The sequence below is a fragment of the Balaenoptera ricei genome, chromosome 7, assembly GCF_028023285.1.
Source record: "Balaenoptera ricei isolate mBalRic1 chromosome 7, mBalRic1.hap2, whole genome shotgun sequence".
In the NCBI taxonomy this organism is placed as follows: domain Eukaryota; kingdom Metazoa; phylum Chordata; class Mammalia; order Artiodactyla; family Balaenopteridae; genus Balaenoptera; species Balaenoptera ricei.
This window is the reverse complement of record NC_082645.1, coordinates 63,003,534-63,022,461: the sequence shown is the minus strand read 5'-3', so window position 1 is coordinate 63,022,461 and position 18,928 is coordinate 63,003,534. Positions and strand designations below refer to the sequence as shown.

The following is an 18,928-nucleotide window of genomic DNA, read 5'->3' as shown; positions in this document are numbered from 1 at the left end:
TCAGGATGGTATCTCTGCCTTCAACTCTGTCTGGCGTTCCTCAGTTCAAAATCTCCTTGATTTACTATCCAGAGAACAGAGCTCAAGTCTTCCACCAGAGTGGGGAAGGGGTTGCACTGGGGACAGGATTAGGGAGTGTGGGGGGATGTCTAACTGTTTCTTTCTTTTTTTTTTTTTTTTTTAGTAAATGGTAAAGAACTCTTTTGCATTTTTTTAATATTTATTTATTTATTTATTTATTTATTTATTTATTTATTTTTGGCTGTGTTGGGTCTTCGTTTCTGTGCGAGGGCTTTCTCTAGTTGCGGCAAGCGGGGGCCACTCTTCATCGCGGTGCGCGGGCCTCTCACTATTGCGGCCTCTCTTGTTGCGGAGCACAGGCTCCAGACGCGCAGGCTCAGTAGCTGTGGCTCACGGGCCCAGCTGCTCTGCGGCATGTGGGATCTTCCCAGACCAGGGCTCGAACCCGTGTCCCCTGCATTGGCAGGCAGACTCTCAACCACTGCGCCACCAGGGAAGCCCCTGTTTCTTAAAGAGACTTTCTTCAACTCTTCTTCCGTATCAGTTCCACCTTGCAGAGCTGCCTGGTGCCACCTTTGAACGTTTAGTTAGGTACATTGGTTTGCTTCTTTCTTGAAGATGATTTATTTTGCCAAGGGAATAGCATCATGAGTTCGCATATTTTAACATTTTGCCTCATTTTGCCATCCAAAATTATACAACAAGATAGAAAAAAGTAGTATCCTAACAAAATTTTAGATGGAGAAAATATTGTGAAATTGTATATATCTAAGTTCTCTCTCCCTTAGCCTTTCTTAGTCAATCTAAATTCATTTTGTAGTATTTAAGTGAATGCCTCATCATATTCTTGTCTCTGTTTTAACCCTTGTTCCGAGAGTATGTTTATGATTAGAAGAATTTATGAAACATTTTTATTTCACCACTAGATTAGCTTCTTTGACTCTGCTAAAAAATACACAAATACATATTTGTGATAAATAAAATTGTTTTCCTGTGTTGGTTTCTGGAAATAGTTCTAACATTTTATTGTTAACTTAGACAAGTGTGTTGTATATGTTTTGTTTTCTGTTTGTTAACAGAAAACATCTGTTAGCTTGGAGCTTTCCTTTGGAGATACTTCCAAATACTTTGGCCTCAAATCAGAACTAATTCTTGGTTTTAGAAAAAGTAAAGTAAGATCCCAAAGGTTATTCTTTGTATATATTTTCATCACTTTGTACCTCTAGATTGAGTTTTTTATGAGTGCGATTTACTTGCTAAAAAATAGAAAGGATGGTATTAAGGGTTTTGTTCACTTTTTAAAGCTAGCTGTTGGAATTATGTATTTTGAAATTCATCTGAATGCAGCGGGGCACAGCATTAAACAGTTTTTCAAAACATGAAAACCAAAACCTGGAATCACTGGAGAAAAAGACATTCTTTTTAGAAAGTTGTAATTATGTACAACAGTAGCAGTTCAGAGCAGATTATCCCAGTCTTTCTATTTGTTAGCTACAGTACCACTTTGGAAAAAATGAATTTTCATCTTGTTGAACTCTATCTAGGTGAGGGTTGGACCTATACAGTTTCAAACATATTCATCAAAAAATGAACAGGTATGTAAAAGAAAGGGCAGAAGCAGGGAATAAATATAAGAAAAAGTGAAAAGAATATTTTCCTATAAAAATGCAGGGAAAATGGTTTAGCATTAACAGTTTTTACAAATCAATACTCTGCCTTCAAGAGTTCAGTAGTTGTCACTAGATCCATTTAATATGTCCTGCTTTCAATACAAGTATATTTACTGACCTTTCTTCCTTGAAATCAGAAACCTGACTCCCAACCCCCTGTGAAAGAACTCTCCCAGCTTCTCTCCTCCCCTCTTTGCACTCTGTTGTATTTCCACTCAGTTAACCACGTAGTATAAACATACTCAGGGGTATCCTGAGTAAAAAAAGTCACAAAGAACTCCTTGTCTTTCATTGACTGTAAAGTCAGCCCAGGCAGAGATGTTCCTATACAACCAGCATTACCAATTATTTATTCAACTGTCTTCAGTGCATATTTATCGAACATCTTTTGTTTTACTTTATTGTTTGGTAATTATTCTGTCATTCTCTGCAGAGGTCTACGCTAACAGAGGAGAAAGGGGACTACTGTTGAACGTACTATATACAGTTGACCCTTGAACAGTATGGTGGTTAGGGGCACCTACCCTCTGCACAGTGGAAAATCCACATATCACTTATAGTTGGCCCTCTGTATCCATGGTTCCAGATCTGCGGATTCAACCAACCACAGACAGTGTAGTGCTGTAGGATTTACTGTTGAAAAAACCCATGTCTCTAAGTGGACCAGTGCAGTTCAAACCTGTGTTGTTCAAGGGTCAGCTGTACTTAGCTTTAACTTAAATATTCTTATGTAATCTTCACAGCCATGTAATGTTATTACTGTACAGGGTAATGTTATTCCTGTTTTCTAGATGCAGAATCTGAAGAATGATTTTCCCAAAATCACTCAGCTAAGTGGCAGATCCAGGATTTAAACTTAATTTGTCTGATGCTGAAGCCTAAGGTTTTCTGTTAAACACATAGGACCCGGGACTTGCCTGTCCCTGTCCAAACCGTATTTCAAGACTGCAAAGGTCTTTTGTACTGGGACATAAACAGTAGCTCTGAGATCTTATGTAGGCTTAAGTGTAATATTTCAGATCTAGTTAAACAGTGAGTTTCTTGGTTTTCTTAGTGTGGGGGAGATACTGGATTTACTTGGTTTCATGTATCACTGTAGAGAAATGTAACTTTTCTGTATATGAACAAGGTTATACACATTATTATAATCATTTTTTAGAAATCAATCTAAAGATGAACTTTTTAAAATTCAGCAGTTTCATCTTGTCTTTGTATTGACTTGTTTTTATGTTTGTTTATTTCCCATTGAGGTTATCAAGGAAACACGAACTTTATTATGAACTACCTAATATTTAAGAGTTCCTGGGTGTCTTGTTAAATGTTTGTTGTATAAATGACAGTCTGTGAGCGATAAGTTTTATAAGGAAGGATTCTTTATTTGCCCTTAGATTTGGCATCTCCTTTTTATGGCTCTTTTTGTAGAATAGACACACTCATTCCCCACCTTGCTCAAAGATTCTCTGTCATGACTTTTCAGATCAAGGAAGGGGAGAAGTCTCTCTGTCAGTCTGTAGGGCGATGCTATTTTTTATGTAGCTTCCAAAATAAAAGAGAGGGATGTTCAGAGTAGGCATACAAAGCTTATAGTTCCTTTAGTAAAAATGATGCAATTTTTCTTAAAAATTCAATCATAATTGTCATAGTTCCAAAATGGAAATTCATTTTCTTGTCCTTTGATATTGTTTTAATCAACCCATATTATGAGTTATTTTAGTTATCTGATCAGCTTCCTTAAGGCTGGAAACTTGATTGAACTGGAAGTCTAGAGCTTAAGTACAGGCTGAAGAGGAACTGGGGATTGTGCATAGGGTCCCTTAAAGTCACTGAGTTGAGAAAGAGAAACGGACAAACTTATTTAGACTTTTTTACCCAATAACCTAGAGGTAGCCAGGAAACTCTCTCCTTGGATGGCTTAGAAACAGCTCCATTGTCAAGTGCCAAGAAATCTAACCTTAGATTTCCACTCTTTCGATTAACCATCCCAACCCACGTAGGCCAGTTCAGCCATCTTCCCTTCCACCCTCTGCTCCCATACTTCTCAGATTTCAGAAGACAGTTGAGTGACAAATGCCTGCCACCATTACTTAGATAGTCTTTATTTTAAGTGCCATACCCATTGTGAAACTGCTTATTGTAAAATCTTAAGCCCCTGTAGGAGTAAAATGGTCTAAATCCCTTATTGAAATGCCTCTGAATACAACTGAAATATAAAGGAACTTAATGTTAAACAATGTTGTGTTTATTGCTATATGAACCTTATAAAATTTATGAAGTGGCTATGTTTATTTCTCAATAACAGATGATGAAAATTAGTGAAAAGGAAATAGCAGTATATTAAACTGAGAAAAAGTTTATGTTTAACTTTGGTGTAGAAATTTTACCTTCCAACTTTTTAGACCTGTATTATAATGAAAATTTACTTAGGAGAAATATGTCTTTAACATTAGAGGAAAATGAGAATGGAAAAGTGGAATTATATGGATCATTCGCTTGAGTATAAATCAAAATTTAATTGCTTTTAAAGAACCAAAAGGTAGATCAATTTTATTTTAGAAGAAGGACCAGCATGGATAGAATATTGGGTTCTAGATTAAATAACTACTAAAGTCTAATTTGAACGACAGAAACAGAGATACCTCAGGCCACTATTAAAAATTTTTTTGTTTCCCTTTTTTAGGGCACATTTAAAGTGAAATCTTAAGAAGGTTCTAACTCCTGTCCTCCTGAAATGTAACCTATACCAGAATAGTATTGTTGCATAAGTTTGCAGTTCTATTTAAACACTTTACTTAAACAGCTATTAATTTAGTATTTTAGTCCATCTCTGTTCTGTGTATTTTTAACAGTGAAATTAAATATATCCTTTCTGATTTGTTTAGTTTTAAATTAGGCTCACTCGGAGCTAGCTTCCAGAGACTGTGACTTGGCCCTTAGTGCCTTTTGGCATCAGCTTTTATTAAAGTCAGTGCATGTTCTTGTCTTTGTCATCTTGGAAGGACACTGATGCTAGTCATGCCAACTTGGATCCATTTCCAAGGTTTGCCACAGGAAGCAAAATACTGAAATTATCATAAAAGTAAATCATTCTTCAGGTTTTTAAAAATGTCACTGAAAGATGACTCGAAAGTGAGAACAGAATTTCTAGAGTTTAATAGTTGATAACTTATATGCCCTATATATATTGCAAGCATATCTTGCCCAAACTCAACAAGCAGACAGAAGAATGACTATGTAAGAGGGAAGAGCAAGTCCTTGACCCATGGCTAGAAATAGCAAAAGTGTGTTTCTGTGCCATCCTGCTCTACTGTATGACTCAGGTTCTGGAATCAGCTCTACTTTAAATGATTGCTGGCATCACACTCAGGTGAGCCCTAAAGGGAGCTTTCCCATTGAAAGACATGAATGTTGGGGTCTGAAGTACATTGAATACTTTTATTGATCAACTTGGAGAGAACATGCTAATATAGAAATTTCATATATTATGTAGTTGACCAGTTGACTATTGAATGTGTTCTAATAGTATATGAGGTTTATTTTCCCCTGTTTTTCCTACAGGCATAATGAAGTGGCTTAAAAAAGGTGAATAAGAACAAGGTTTTCCTTCTAGGGTAGGCATGCTTTTGGCTAGTTATCCCTAGTTGTTGCAGATTCATTCTTTGTGTTCAAAAGTGTAATTTTCCATATTCCAGACGATTCATAGAGATTAGCCACAGTTTATTTAAACAAAGAAGACACACACAAAGCAATAGTTTTAAATATTTTTTCAGAAAGAATTCACTTGCTTACTTTTCTTAAAAACATCTTTCCCATTTCATTGAGGCAGATTTGGAAGTCAAACCAGAAACTTCAGGCTCTACTACGATGGAAAGCACTTTGTTGGGGAGAAGCGCTTTGAGTCCATCCACGATCTGGTGACTGATGGATTGATTACTCTCTATATTGAAACCAAGGCAGCAGAATACATTGCCAAGATGACGATAAACCCAATTTATGAGCACATAGGATACACAACCTTAAACAGAGAGCCAGCATACCAAAAACATATGCCAGTCCCGAAAGAGACACTTGATGAGAAAGATTCTACAGGCCAGGATGGGGTATCAGAGAAAAGGGTAAGCTACCATGAAACCACACTTTGTCTTCTTCTGTTTGGGGTTCTTATAAGAAAACCATTATTGCCAGAAGAAATTGACTTCTCCACAGTGCTTTGGAAAGGATATGCATTTTCTTTAATGTCTAGTTTCTGTGATGCTGAGCTTTGATATATCTAATTCTTGTTCAGTTAAAATATGTCAGGTATATTTTTGTACTCCTGATTATTTCCTATTTTATCAGTTTCACAGTTTTAAAAATTTGTTGGAAAAATGACTCCTAGTAAAGAAGTTCAGGGGTTTTGGTCAGAAGCATAACTTACACTAGCTATATTACATAAAGAATTAAGGGGGTCATATTATCTATCAAACTTACTTTGTTTCCCTTAAAGATAATTTACTTTATGAATAGTTCTGTTCTTTAGCAAATTGATAGATAATATGTATTCTCAAATACACATGATTAAATTTCAGTCTATCAATAACTGTTATACTATTTTGAGAATCAGTTAGTCTTGAGTAACAGGAGAATTTATCTCTTTATGGACTTATGAAGTAACTGAATCCGGAAGATATACTTTTCTTTAATTATAAAAGACAATTTAAGTTTTTCATTTATCATATTTTAATTGTAATGTGTTTAAGGTTAACATCAGAAGTTTTAATTCCTTGGCATTAAGATAATTTTACTTTGAAAATTGTCCCAAGCCTCCCTTTCATCCCCCAAGAAAAAGTGAGAATTTTCTCATGTTTTATATTGTGTGGGATTTAGTTGGGATAATTTTATGTATTTTAATTGTCATTGTGTTAGCTAATTCTTATATATTTTTGAGTATCTTAAGTTGCCATATTAAAGAAATGTAGTATTATATAGTCATTTGAGCTTGATTCTGTCACCAAATAGATTTGTGCTCAAATTCTATCATTTTACCAGTTGAGTGACTTCATCAAGTTACTTAAATTCTCTGTGCTTTAATGTTCTTATTTGTAAAGTTGTAATAATCAACTTCTGAGGATTGACTGAATGAGATAGTATGTATAAAATAATCAAACAGGGCTTGGCACAAAGTAAGCGCTCAATATGAGTTTGGTGGTAATGTTACTGTGACAGTCATATTACCTCATGGCAGCATCCTAAAATACTTCCCATTATCTTGAAGTATTTAGGTACAGAATGGAAATTTCAAATGTTCATTGTCCATTTCAAATTTTAATTTCTGGCAGATCTTACTTAGAGTGGCATTTTGTGGCTGCAGAGAAACCAACATTTTAAACTATAGTCTGTAGCAAATAGTTTTTCATACACTTAAATTTGTTAGGAACTACACGTCTTTTTTGGAAGTAACCAGAATTTAGAGTCCTAAATGCATGCTGTATTTAATATTGTTCTTTTCACTCTAGTTCCCATTTTCTCACTTTTGGTTATTTTTCATTCATGGTATTTTTCAGTAATGCTTGTATTTAAATATCTAATACCGATATTGTATGTTATGAAGATGTGCCTTGAATATTCTAAGTTAACATCTGTGAAATATTTTTTTAAATACGTACTTGTGAGTCTTTCAAATTTGATCAACCTAATGATAACCTTTGCTAATGTGTTCTGTGTACATTTTTGTACATTAAGGGACTCAAGCTACAGACACTTAGCTATTTAACATTGGGCTAGTCATTTAACCTCACAGGGCCTTAGCTGTCCCTCCTACAAAATGAAAATAAATACTCACAGAGGCAAGAGACTGAGGTAGCTAGTGCCTAGAGGACGCTTTTAACTCTAGGATCCATGATGCCCTATGTATTCTGGCAACATTACCTGTTAAATTACCTGGATTTTTTTGTGCTGAAGGCCAGTGACATAGAGTGAAGTAGCTAGCCCAGAAAGTGTTTCTCTTCAGCAAGTCTTGATTAAGAATCATCTCTTAAAAACTACTCTTTGCTTTAAACTGCATGCATCTTAAATCTAGTTGGCTTAAAATCTACTCACTCAAAACTAGATTTATTTTATTTACAGGTGTCATCCAACAGGACAGGGATGATGACCTGTTCAACAGCTTGAAACATTGATTCCCTGTCACAGTGGATGACATTTGTAAGTAAAGACAATCATGTTTAACTGATTTAAGATACCTACTGACACAAGTGTGGTTTAATAAATATTTTACTGGGTCCCGCATAGCTAAATCCCCTCTCATTCATCAGTCCTTTTCCTCAGAGGCAAAAAGTGTTGGCTTTGCAGGAGCTAGTATGCTGTTGTGGAAAGGATAGTAGCGTTGGAATTAAGAGCTAGGTTCAATTACAGGCATTGATTTTTCTGTGTCACTTTCTTTTTCACTTCTCTGTCACTTTTCAGTCTCTCTGTGGAGACTGTTTCCCACCTTTTAATAGGAGGGCTTTGGACTAGGTGACATCCAAGGTCTGGTTTATATAGTCTGTGATCCTTCAGGGAGTGCAGGTTTTGTAGGAGAGAGAACACAGCGCGAGGAAGAGCACTGAGGTGGGGTCTAGAAAGGAGAGATCTGTTTTTTTCTTATCTACTAAGTGTATGACCTTGGGACAATCCCCTAGCCTGTCTGGACTTCACTTCCTCCGTATATGAGACAAGGGGTTTTCTACAAAACATTAATTTTACAGGATTTTAATAAATACTTACTGCAGAAAGGGTTCTGTGCTCAAATAGGTTTGATAAAAATTAAGTTTTTTAAAAAAAACTTAACCATTTCTTTTCTGTAGGCTTCTCAGCTTTGCTAATGCCTAATGTGCATTACGACTCTCAAGAGTGCTCCCAAACTTATCTGAGTCACCTCGCCACTGTTCAGAACATTTTGGGAAAATAATGTTTCATGAAACCAACTTTGGGAAATTTTGAACTGGATGATCTCTTAAGGCCTTTCCTTTTTCTAAAATCTAATTATGAGAATTTTACGTGTATTTTTTTTTTTTTTTTAAGTCCTTAAGGTATAAGTTGAGTGTCTGAGCTTTTGTGGAAGGTTGGCAGGTTTTATGGCCATAAAGTTTTTTTGCCACAGGAAGTGAATCCTGAAGATTCTTTGTTGTCCCTAGGAAATCTGGTGGCCTGTTGTGTGGGGAAAAATTTTTTTTCCAAGCATTATCTGTGTCATTTTTCTCATTAACTATTTTTTTTAAGATTATTTTTTGATGTGGACCATTTTTTTTAAAGTCTTTATTGAATTTGTTACAATATTGCTTCTGTTTTATGTTTTGGTTTTTTGGCCACGAGGCATGGTATCTTAACTACCCAACCTTAGCTCCCCAACCAGGGATCGAACCCACACACCCTGCATTGGAAAGCGAAGTCTACCCACTGGACCACCAGGGAAGTCCCTCTCATTAACTATTAAAGTTGCTTCCTCAGCTTCAATATCAGTTAGAAACTTGTGTGTGTGTGTGTGTGAATGCTTTTTTCAAAACATTCTTCTCTTGTTTACTCATAAAATTTGTTGTGATTCCTAATCATAAATCAAAGAATCATGGAGTTGGAAGGGGCCTTCAAGGTTACCATGTTTCGGAAGGAATTTAAGCATACCCTCTGATGTTGAAATTCCTTCTTTGATATCCCTCTCTCTCTCTTTTTTTTTTTTTAACATCTTCATTGGAGTATAATTGCTTTACAGTCAATTAGGAACTTTAAATGTCTCTCAACATTTTTTAAAATATTTTTTAATCATGAAGCTGTAGCATGTTGAAAAGCCAGACTTCCTTCTCTTCTAGAACAGCTTACCTTTGGCAGTCTAGATTGGCCAAGAGCCCAACTTTTATTAGTTAATTTTTAAAAATTTATCTTGGAACTGTATTTGAATAGTTTCTTCCAAGTAGTGAATATAGTACACTTCAAGTAGTGAATATAGTACACTTGCTTCAACAGATACTGGACCTATGGCAGGATGCAATGGTTTTATGATAATTTTACACTTATTAGTAATGTAACTTTAAATCTTCCAAAACCATGCTTTTGAAAATGTCTCACATGACTGTTAACAATATAAACTGTCAAATAAAATATATAATTTGCATTTCAGAAACCATACTGTGAGTCAGAACTCTGACTCTAGCCAAAACCTCTTTACTTTCAGACTTAGTCCTCCAAGCTCCAAACCTGTCTCACATGTAAGAATGACTTGTGATGGCGAGGGGTGGCAAAATCAGCTTGTTGTTCTTATGGAAGTTCACCAAGCTAAATAAGCTACGTGTGTCTGTGTGTGTGTGTGTGTATATGTTTTCTTTCCCTGGAAGTTTGGAATGAATGCAATTCTTGGCATATTTTCATATTAATTTATTCTTAAGGAGTTTCCTGTACATTTAAATTTCATTTATCAAAGACTTCTTTGGGGATCGCCAGACTGCATATGTATCGAAAAGTCTTGTGAAACTTGAAGTTGAAATGAAAGCCCTGCCAAAAACTGCCATAACTACTGGAATTCTTTGGTTACCTCCATAAAATGACAGGAGTCTTTGTCCCTGTCAAAGGAGCACGTGCTGTCTGTCTGGTAATTGCCTTAGTCTCCCACAAAGCCACTCTTCTAAGTGTTTTTACTTTGCTTAAAAATACATATAACACATTTTCTGTTTCTGTATCATCTCAATGTAGAAATCAGCAAGAAAAATACTTAAATTTAATCATTATAAAAATAACAATACCAGAGGAGTGGGTAGCATGAAGCAGTCTGAAGAAAACTGTATCTGGTTTCTGGATTTTGTGTTTTCCCAGTCTTTTGGGCCTTTTTTTCTCCTTTCTTGTTCCTCCCCAAGCTGTGCTCCTCTTGTTCTCCTTAACTCTGCCTTTATCCACATCCATCCCTCTTGCCCTTCGTCAGATTTACATGCCCAAGTCTCCTCTGTGGCTTGTTCAAGGTTAGGATCAGTTGTTCAGGGTGAACAGGCCCTTAGAGAACTGCCAGATGTGCCCAAGGTCACTTATTTGTATTAAAAAATCAATTTAGTAATTTATGAGGAGACTACAACTTCCATACAGAACTTCTAATAGTGGGTTTGTCCTCCTCTGTAACTGTCCTTCTTAAGAAATCAAATACAGTTTAAAAAAAAAGAAAAGCATACATGGTCACTACATAAGTATATATTAGTCTGTGTGTTCTTAGCAAGCCCTTAACCTCCCTGGGTCTCAGTTTGCCTCATCTCTAAAATAAGGTCTATGGATTCCATTGCACTGGTGGTTATGAGTATTAATGAGATTTTGTAAAGTGGCCTTCCTTGTATGTGACGCATGATTGCACTCTAGGCTCAGAGCGATCACCAACCAGATGTCCCTTCATGGGTCTCAGTACTGTTCCCCCGCCTTCGCTAGAAACAGCGTGTTCAGGTTTCTCTTCAAGATCTGTCTTTTCAGTGCTTCAGTTGCCCTCTGAGTTCACAAGATAACATCAAAAGGCTCCTACTTGCTTCATCAAAAAGTGGAGTTTCTCTTAACAAAGACTGTGATACCTCTAATTGTGTCCAATTGAGAAGCATGTGTCTTTGCCCAGTAATGTGCTAATGACTTTTAAGGCTAAAATATGTTATTTGCCTGTCATATGTACATCTTAGTATTGACCAGTATTCTAACTCTACTTCCCCTAATTGTAAGACAAGTAAAGCCTTCTGGTCCTCTTCCTGTCAGTGAACTATTATTGAACCTGCACTCCTTGTTGAGACTGTTAGGATCTCTCAAATCTCCCCTAACTTCTAAGTCTGCTTATTCTCTTAACTCCAGCTGGGTAAACCCTCTCCTTCCTTTGCCTTAATGTCTTCACACTTTATTTTCTAAGTAGTCTTTCACGAGCTATCTATATAAAGAAATTCTGTTAGTCAAAAGTTGTCTTGGAACTTAAGCAAGTTAAGAGCACAGCAGAATATCATCCCCATTTCTTCTTTGGTTTCCATGAACTAAGTCATCTCCTGTCAAAATTAATTGCATTTAATTCAACCTCCTATTTGTAAGGAAACAGGCCAGGCTCTGGAAGTAATAAAAGATGTACAAGATTTAAGCCCTGCCTCAAAGAGCTTATATTTTAATGTTTTCATTGTTTCTACCCTATTTAACACAGACATCCTGATAGCAAGAGGCAAGCCACCTGTATAATCTATGTAATATTACAGGTGTTCATCAAATATTAAGTTGGACTTACTCTGATTTGAGCTTGCTACTATAATAGCCCAGCAGATTACAGGAAACACTTTTGTAGATAAGAACGCTAATTTTTCAGAATCATGAATCAGAAATTAATAAGACATTCTGGCATCTACCCTGGTTTCAAAGGCTTTAATCCCTCAATATTGTTTCATTTCTGAATCAGTTACATAAACAGTTGTTGACTAAATGAACAAATGAATAAATTACTATATTTTATAAATTCAGCCAAATCCAAGGCCCTAATATAATTCAGTCCTAAGACTGAGAAAGAAAAGTATACTAATTCAACTTGATACTCTATATTTTTCCCTTTAAGAGCTAAGAATCTTTAGAATGTCCCTGTGAGTCAGGGAGGGCCATTCCTCTTTCCACAGATATACCATTTGAGTTACAGAGAAATTATCTTTGTGATATGCAATAGTTTGTGAAGGGTGGTGGGTAGATGCACCTCCTTAGGGATATGCTCAAAGAAGCCAACATGGCAGAGGGCATCTCCCCAAACTTACATTGTCAGTCGTGTGTCAGGACAACCTAGACCCCATCAGAGAATCATACTTGAAGTGATTAATGAAAACTCAAATGGGGCCCAGGAAATTGTTTGCATGAATCTCAGCTGTCCTTCCATCTTATCACCCACAGAAAGGATTAGTAATTGAAAGCCATTAGGGAAAACCAGATGGAAAGAGGAAGATGGAAGATAAACATCAGTTCCTCAGCTCCAAAGAACCAGGCTAACGGAAGACCAAATCGTAATTTTCCAAGCCAGCTGCAGTTTTGGAAGATTTCTGTATATGAGCCAATTAAATAAATAACTCTTAATTTACTGGTTTGAGGGTTGGAAAAGGAAGCTGTTAGAAATTCTTTCATCGTTGCTATTTCAGAGCCTTTAGCATTTTGGTGGGAAAATAATCATTGATGGCAAGATCCCCGTCCATTAACTTTGTGAAACAGAAATAAACTCTGGTGGCTTTATGATGGGAATAGCATTTTGGGGTCCCAAGCAAGTAGAGACTATCAAGCAATAATCTGGCCTTCTGTGTGGCTCACAAACTAACTTTGTGGGCAATTCTAAAAGAATCAGCTCTCTAGTTTTAGTAAATCCTTACATTAGATCTTATGCTTAATGATTTGGATCTATAATTTTCATCTTCTGCTTTTTGCTCCATATTTCCCCCTTATATTTGGAGTCATTTCTCTTTCCCCCTAATATTTAGATCTCTCAGAGACTGATAAGTCAAAGCCATGCCCTGAGCCTTTTTGTAAATTATGAAAACTTAATAGTTTTATGTGGCCTCATAAGTTAGTCCTGAACTCTTCTTGGGTTTCCTTCAAGTTACTATAACTGGTCAAAAATGCTCAAACCTGAACTTTATATTGCAATAATTAGATTCTTTCAGTAAGAAATTATAGACATCTCTAGTGGCTACTATTTGTACCCTTATTTATATGTCTCCTTTTAAGTTTAGTGCTGCTACATTATTTTCACTGTGGTTTGTTCAGTAACTTGAATGAATCAGCCCTGTTATCCTCTATTTCCTTAGCTTCTGAAACCATCCAGTGAAAATCCACTGATGCTGTAGGTTTGCTGATGACTTATTTTACATTATTAAATTTTACATCTCATACAGCTTAAACATTTTCCTTGATAATTTCTAAGTTACTATACTTATTTACCAGCAGTGTTTGATAAAAGGCCACCTTTGCTGTAAAATTTCCCTCCAAAAGCAGAAGCTTTTATATAAGCTGCAGATTGTTTAGCACCTTGTTAAGAGATTTATACCTCCCTTCCTTTTGCCCACTCAGCAGGAAGAGATCCCTGATTGTGGATATAGTTTGCTTCATAACTTTAGAATAATTTTGGGCTGCTGCCCAAGTTCATAGTAAGGAAAAAACTGGTGCCCTATCCCTTGAGAAAGTTCTGTTTTTCTATGTAATGGGGAAAACTCTACAAATGAGCCCATACCTCTTTATAGGCTTGTTTTCCGAGAATTCTTTATAAGTGAAATTTGTTGAGTATAATTTACATACAGTAAAATGTATACAGTTACATATACAGTTTGGTGAGTTTTGACAAACGTATGCACCTGTGTAACCACCACATACAATCACATATAGAACATTTCATTACTCCAGAAAGTTCCCTAGTGCCCCTTTGTAGAAAATCCCACCTCTACCCCCTGCCTAAGGCAACTACTGATTAGATTTCCATCTGACAAGAAATTTGTTTAATGGTTGATATGACAGGTGACATCCTATTTAATGTTTTAACTTTCTATATTTATAGCACTTCTGACCTCCATCTTTTTTCTTTTTATTTATTATAAACACATCATCTTATTATCTTTAAATACCTATCTTCATTATCCCTGATTTTAGATGTAAAATTTCTCAGGTCATGTATTTTTAGGGAAATATGAGCAACAAAGGAATTGTTGGTATGTAATAGTGCTTGCAAAATACTATAACTTGTTGAAGTTAAGCCCTATCACTGTGGACTCTTCACTTTTTAATCTGTAATAGGGACTTTAATAAATTTGGGTGCACAATGAAAGAGGGTTCTTAGGTGCAGGCAGGGAGATCTGCTGGGGTCTTGGACCTGAGCCAGAAGAACTCAGTCAGCCCTCCTTTAATCACTGGATGTTCTCCTTGCCATTCCTCTCTGACCTGGGTTAGGTCCCATGGCAGGGTGTTAGTCACGGTCAAGTTGATGGAAAAGAAGGGTGTCCCCTGCTCTCTGAATGTGAACTGTTACTACATGGTACCAGGTATCACAATGAGAAAAACTACCATTTCTGCTTCCTCCTCCCAGTCTACTCAAAGGGAAAAAGGCATTCTTTGTGGCAGTGATATGATTCCAGAATTCCCTATGGAACACCACTAAAGCATTTTTTTTTCAGCTTCATTGAGACCACTAAAGCATTTATATTTCTCTCCCTATGATCCTTGAAAGCATGCAGGTGCAACCCACTCAAGAGTCCTGTAGACCAGAATTCTCTGCCCAGTCCCAGGTGAAGAGTGACATTCTCTTGTGTAACAAGCTCCCATGGGAGGACTATGGGTCGTATAAAATTCCTGGAGAAATGGTTATAACTTTTCTCCTGTCTCCCTCAAAAAAGCCTATTGGAATGTGAGTGAATGAGAAAACAGTGAAAAACAATAAGAACATAAAAATCCCACCAAATCCTACTATTGATGGGTAACATAACCAATAATATTCTGCTGTTTATCCTTCTAGAGTGTGTGTGTGTGTGTGCGCGCACGCGTGTGTGAGAGAGCGAGAGCGCACGCCAAGCTTGTGTATCATTTACAGTTACCCAGTTCTAAATTAACAAAGCTTTTTGAGAGGAAAGGATTTCCATAAGTTCCATCTGCAGCGTACACAGAGGGACTTAGTTGGAACTATTATTTAAACCAGAAATATTTTGCTATCTTGTGGACGTAACATTCTAATTACCACTTATTTCAGTGTGAATAGTAAATTTCCATTGTTTCCTTTTAGATAAAGCCCCCCCACCAAAATGCGTTTGCCTAATTAACGATTATGACAGATACTTTTATTTGGAAGCAGTGTTCATAGTTACTGCAAAGGGGCTGATTTTTTTTTTCCATATTTTTAAATTCATAGTGATATTGGGTTGTAAACAAGGGATTTTAATCTTTCACTTTGAGTTTCATACAAAAATATTCTAAACTTTTAAGCTAAATTAATTTTTTTGCTCTAAGACAGAATGCGTAAATAATAATGGATCTTTAACATTTGATCTGGTCTTAACCCATAAAAGAAATTCTGTAGCCCTCTGGCCTAGTGTTTGGTCATAGCTTTGGAGCAGTCTGCAGCATCTAGTTCAAATGCTCTCTTTAGTCTACTCCCTTTCTCTCTTAATTCCTTATTTTTTGTGATTTGTTTTCCACAAAGATCCACCTTTACTCCTCAAATAAAAGCGCTTCAAAAGGAGCTTTGATTATCACATGTTGTCTCCTATTTATTCAGTCATTCCCACACACACCCCCAAAACAATTTTTTTTAATTGGGCATCTCCTTGGGAAAGATTAGGATCCTCATCTTATGACTTTAAGTAATGATGTCACTTTCAGCATGTCATCAACCTCTCTGAGCCTCATGTAAAATGAAGGACTCAGCTTCACATATGTCATTCAGGTCCATTCTAGCTGTCACCCATAAATTTTCATTAACCCTCAAGAGGTTTCTCAGACTTAAGATTCTGTACTTCTGAGAACTTATTATTTAAGAAGTAGAACAGACTGAAAACATGCAGATTTTTAAAAAATTTTATTTTATATTGGAGTATGGTTGATTTACAATGTTGTGTTAGTTTCAGGTGTACAGCAAAGTGATTTAGTTATACATACACATATATCTATTCTTTTTCAGATTCTTTTCCCATATAGTTTATTACAGAGTATTGAGTAGAGTTCGCTATGCTATACACTAGGTCCTTCCTGATTATCTATTTTATATATAGTAGTGTGCATATGTTAATCCCAACCTCCTAATTTATTCCCACCCCCATCTTGCCCCTTTGGTAACCATGTTTGTTTTCTAAGTCTGTGAGTCTATTTCTGATTTGTAAATCAGTTCATTTGTATCATTTTTTAGATTCCACATACAAATGACATCATAATATTTGTCTTTCTCTGTCTGACTTACTTCACTAGGTATGATATCCTCTAGGTCCATCCATGTTGCTGCAAATGGCATTATTTCATTCTTTTTTATGGCTGAGTAATATTCCATTGTGTGTGTGTGTGTGTGTGTGTGTGTGTGTGTGTATGTATATATGTATATATACCACATCTTCTTTATCCATTCATCTGTTGATGGACATTTACGTTGCTTCCATGTCTTGGCTATTGTAAATAGTGCTGTAATGAACATTGGGGTATGTGTATCTTTTCAAAGTATGGTTTTCTGCAGATATATGCCCAGAAGTGGGATTGCTGGGTCATATGGTAACTCTATTTTTAGTTTTTAAAGGAACCTCCATACTGTTCTCCATAGTGGCTGTACCAATTTACATTCCCACCAACAGTGTAGGAGGGTTCCCTTTTCTCCACACCCTCTCCAGGATTTATTGTTTGTAGACTTTTTGATTATGGACATTCTGACTGGTGTGAGGTGATACCTCATTGTAGTTTTGATTTGCATTTCTCTAATAATTATCAACGTTGAGCATCTTTTCACGTGCTTTTTGGCCATCTGTATGTCTTCTTTGGAGAAATGTCTATTTAGATCTGCCCATTTTTCTATTGGGTTATTTGCTTTTTTTTTAACATCTTTATTGGAGTATAATTGCTTTACAATGTTGTGTTAGTTTCTGCTGTATAACAAAGTGAATAAGCTATATGTATACATATATCCCCATATGCCCTCCCTCTTGCGTCTCCCTCCCACCCTCCCTATCCCACCCCTCTAGGTGGTCACAAAGCACTGAGCTGATCTCCCCGTGCTATGCGGCTGCTTCCCACTAGCTATCTGTTTTACATTTGGTAGTGTATATATGTCAGTGCTACTCTCTCACTTCGTCCAGCTTACCCTTCCCCCTCCTCGTCCTCAAGTCCATTCTCTATGTCTGCGTCTTTATTCCTGCCCCTAGGTTCATCAGAACCGTTTTTGGTTTTTTTTTTTTTTGATTCCATATATATGTGTTAGCATGCGGTATTTGTTTTTCTGACTTACGTCACTCTGTATGACAGACTCTAAGTCCATCCACCTCACTACAAATAGTTCAATTTCGTTTCTTTTTATGGCTGAGTAATAATCCATTGTATATATGTGCCACATCTTCTTTATCCAATCATCTGTCAATGGACACTTAGGTTGCTTCCATGTCCTGGCTGTTGTAAATAGAGCTGCAGTGAGCATTGTGGTGCATGTCTCTTTTTGAATTATGGTTTTCTCAGGGTATATGCCCAGTAGTGGGATTGCTGGGTCATATGGTAGTTCTATTTTTAGTTTTTTAAGAAACCTCCATACTGTTCGCCATAGTGGCTGTATCAATTTACATTCCCACCAATAGTGCAACAGGGTTCCCTTTTCTCGACACCCTCTCCAGCATTTATTTGTATTTTTTTTTTATGATGGCCATTCTGACCGGTGTGAGGTGATACCTCTTTGTAGTTCTGATTTGCATTTCTCTAATGATTAGTGATGCTGAGCATCCTTTCATGTATTTGTTGGCAATCTGTATATCTTCTTTGGAGAAATGTCTATTTAGGTCTTCTGCCCATTTTTGGATTGGGTTGTTTGTTTTTTTGATATTGAGCTGCATGAACTGCTTGTATATTTTGGAGATTAATCCTTTGTCAGTTGCTTCGTTTGCAAATATTTTGTCCCATTCTGAGAGTTATCTTTTTGTCTAGTTTGTGGTTTCCTTTGCTGTGCAAAAGCTTTTAAGTTTCATTAGGTCCCATTTGTTTATTTTTGTTTTTATTTCCATTTCTCTAGGAGGTGGGTCAAAAAGGATCTTGCTGTGATTTATGTCATAGAGTGTTCTACCTATGTTTTCCTCTAAAAGTTTTGTATTGTCTGGCCTTACATTTAGGTCTTGAATCCATTTTGAGTTTATTTTTGTGTATGGTGTTAGGAAGTGTTCCAATTTCATTCTTTTACGTGTAGCTGTCCAGTTTTCCCAGCACCACTTATTGAAGAGGCTGTCTTTTCTCCATTGTATACTCTTGCCTCCTTTATCAAAGATAAGGTGACCATATGTGCATGGGTTTATCTCTGGGCTTGTTACCATGTTCCCTTGATCTATATTTCTGTTTTTGTGCCAGTACCATACTGTCTTGATTACTGTAGCTTTGTAGTATAGTCTGAAGTCACAGAGCCTGATCCCTCCAGCTCCGTTTTTCTTTCTCAAGATTGCTTTGGCTATTCGGGGTCTTTTATATTTCCATACAAATTGTGCAATTTTTTGTCCTAGTTCTGTGAAAAATGCCACTGGTAGTTTGATAGGGATTGCACTGAATCTGTAGATTGC

At 36.5% G+C, this 18,928-nt stretch overlaps 1 protein-coding gene across 4 annotated transcripts in view; it reads left to right on the top strand.

The window, feature by feature from the left end:
- The window catches only part of CHN1 (chimerin 1), a 202,800-nt gene that overhangs the window by 109,743 nt on the left and 74,129 nt on the right, over positions 1-18,928 (top strand). For 2 of the 4 annotated variants that reach the window (XM_059928131.1, XM_059928132.1), the window contains one exon: positions 5,515-5,803. The exons of 1 other annotated variant lie outside the window; for it this stretch is intronic. In XM_059928131.1, coding sequence (XP_059784114.1) covers positions 5,515-5,803 — 289 coding nt within the window. Of the gene's footprint in view, positions 1-5,514; positions 5,804-7,794; positions 7,872-18,928 lie in introns of those variants that run through there. One more of the 4 variants, XM_059928134.1, reaches the window with a different exon arrangement.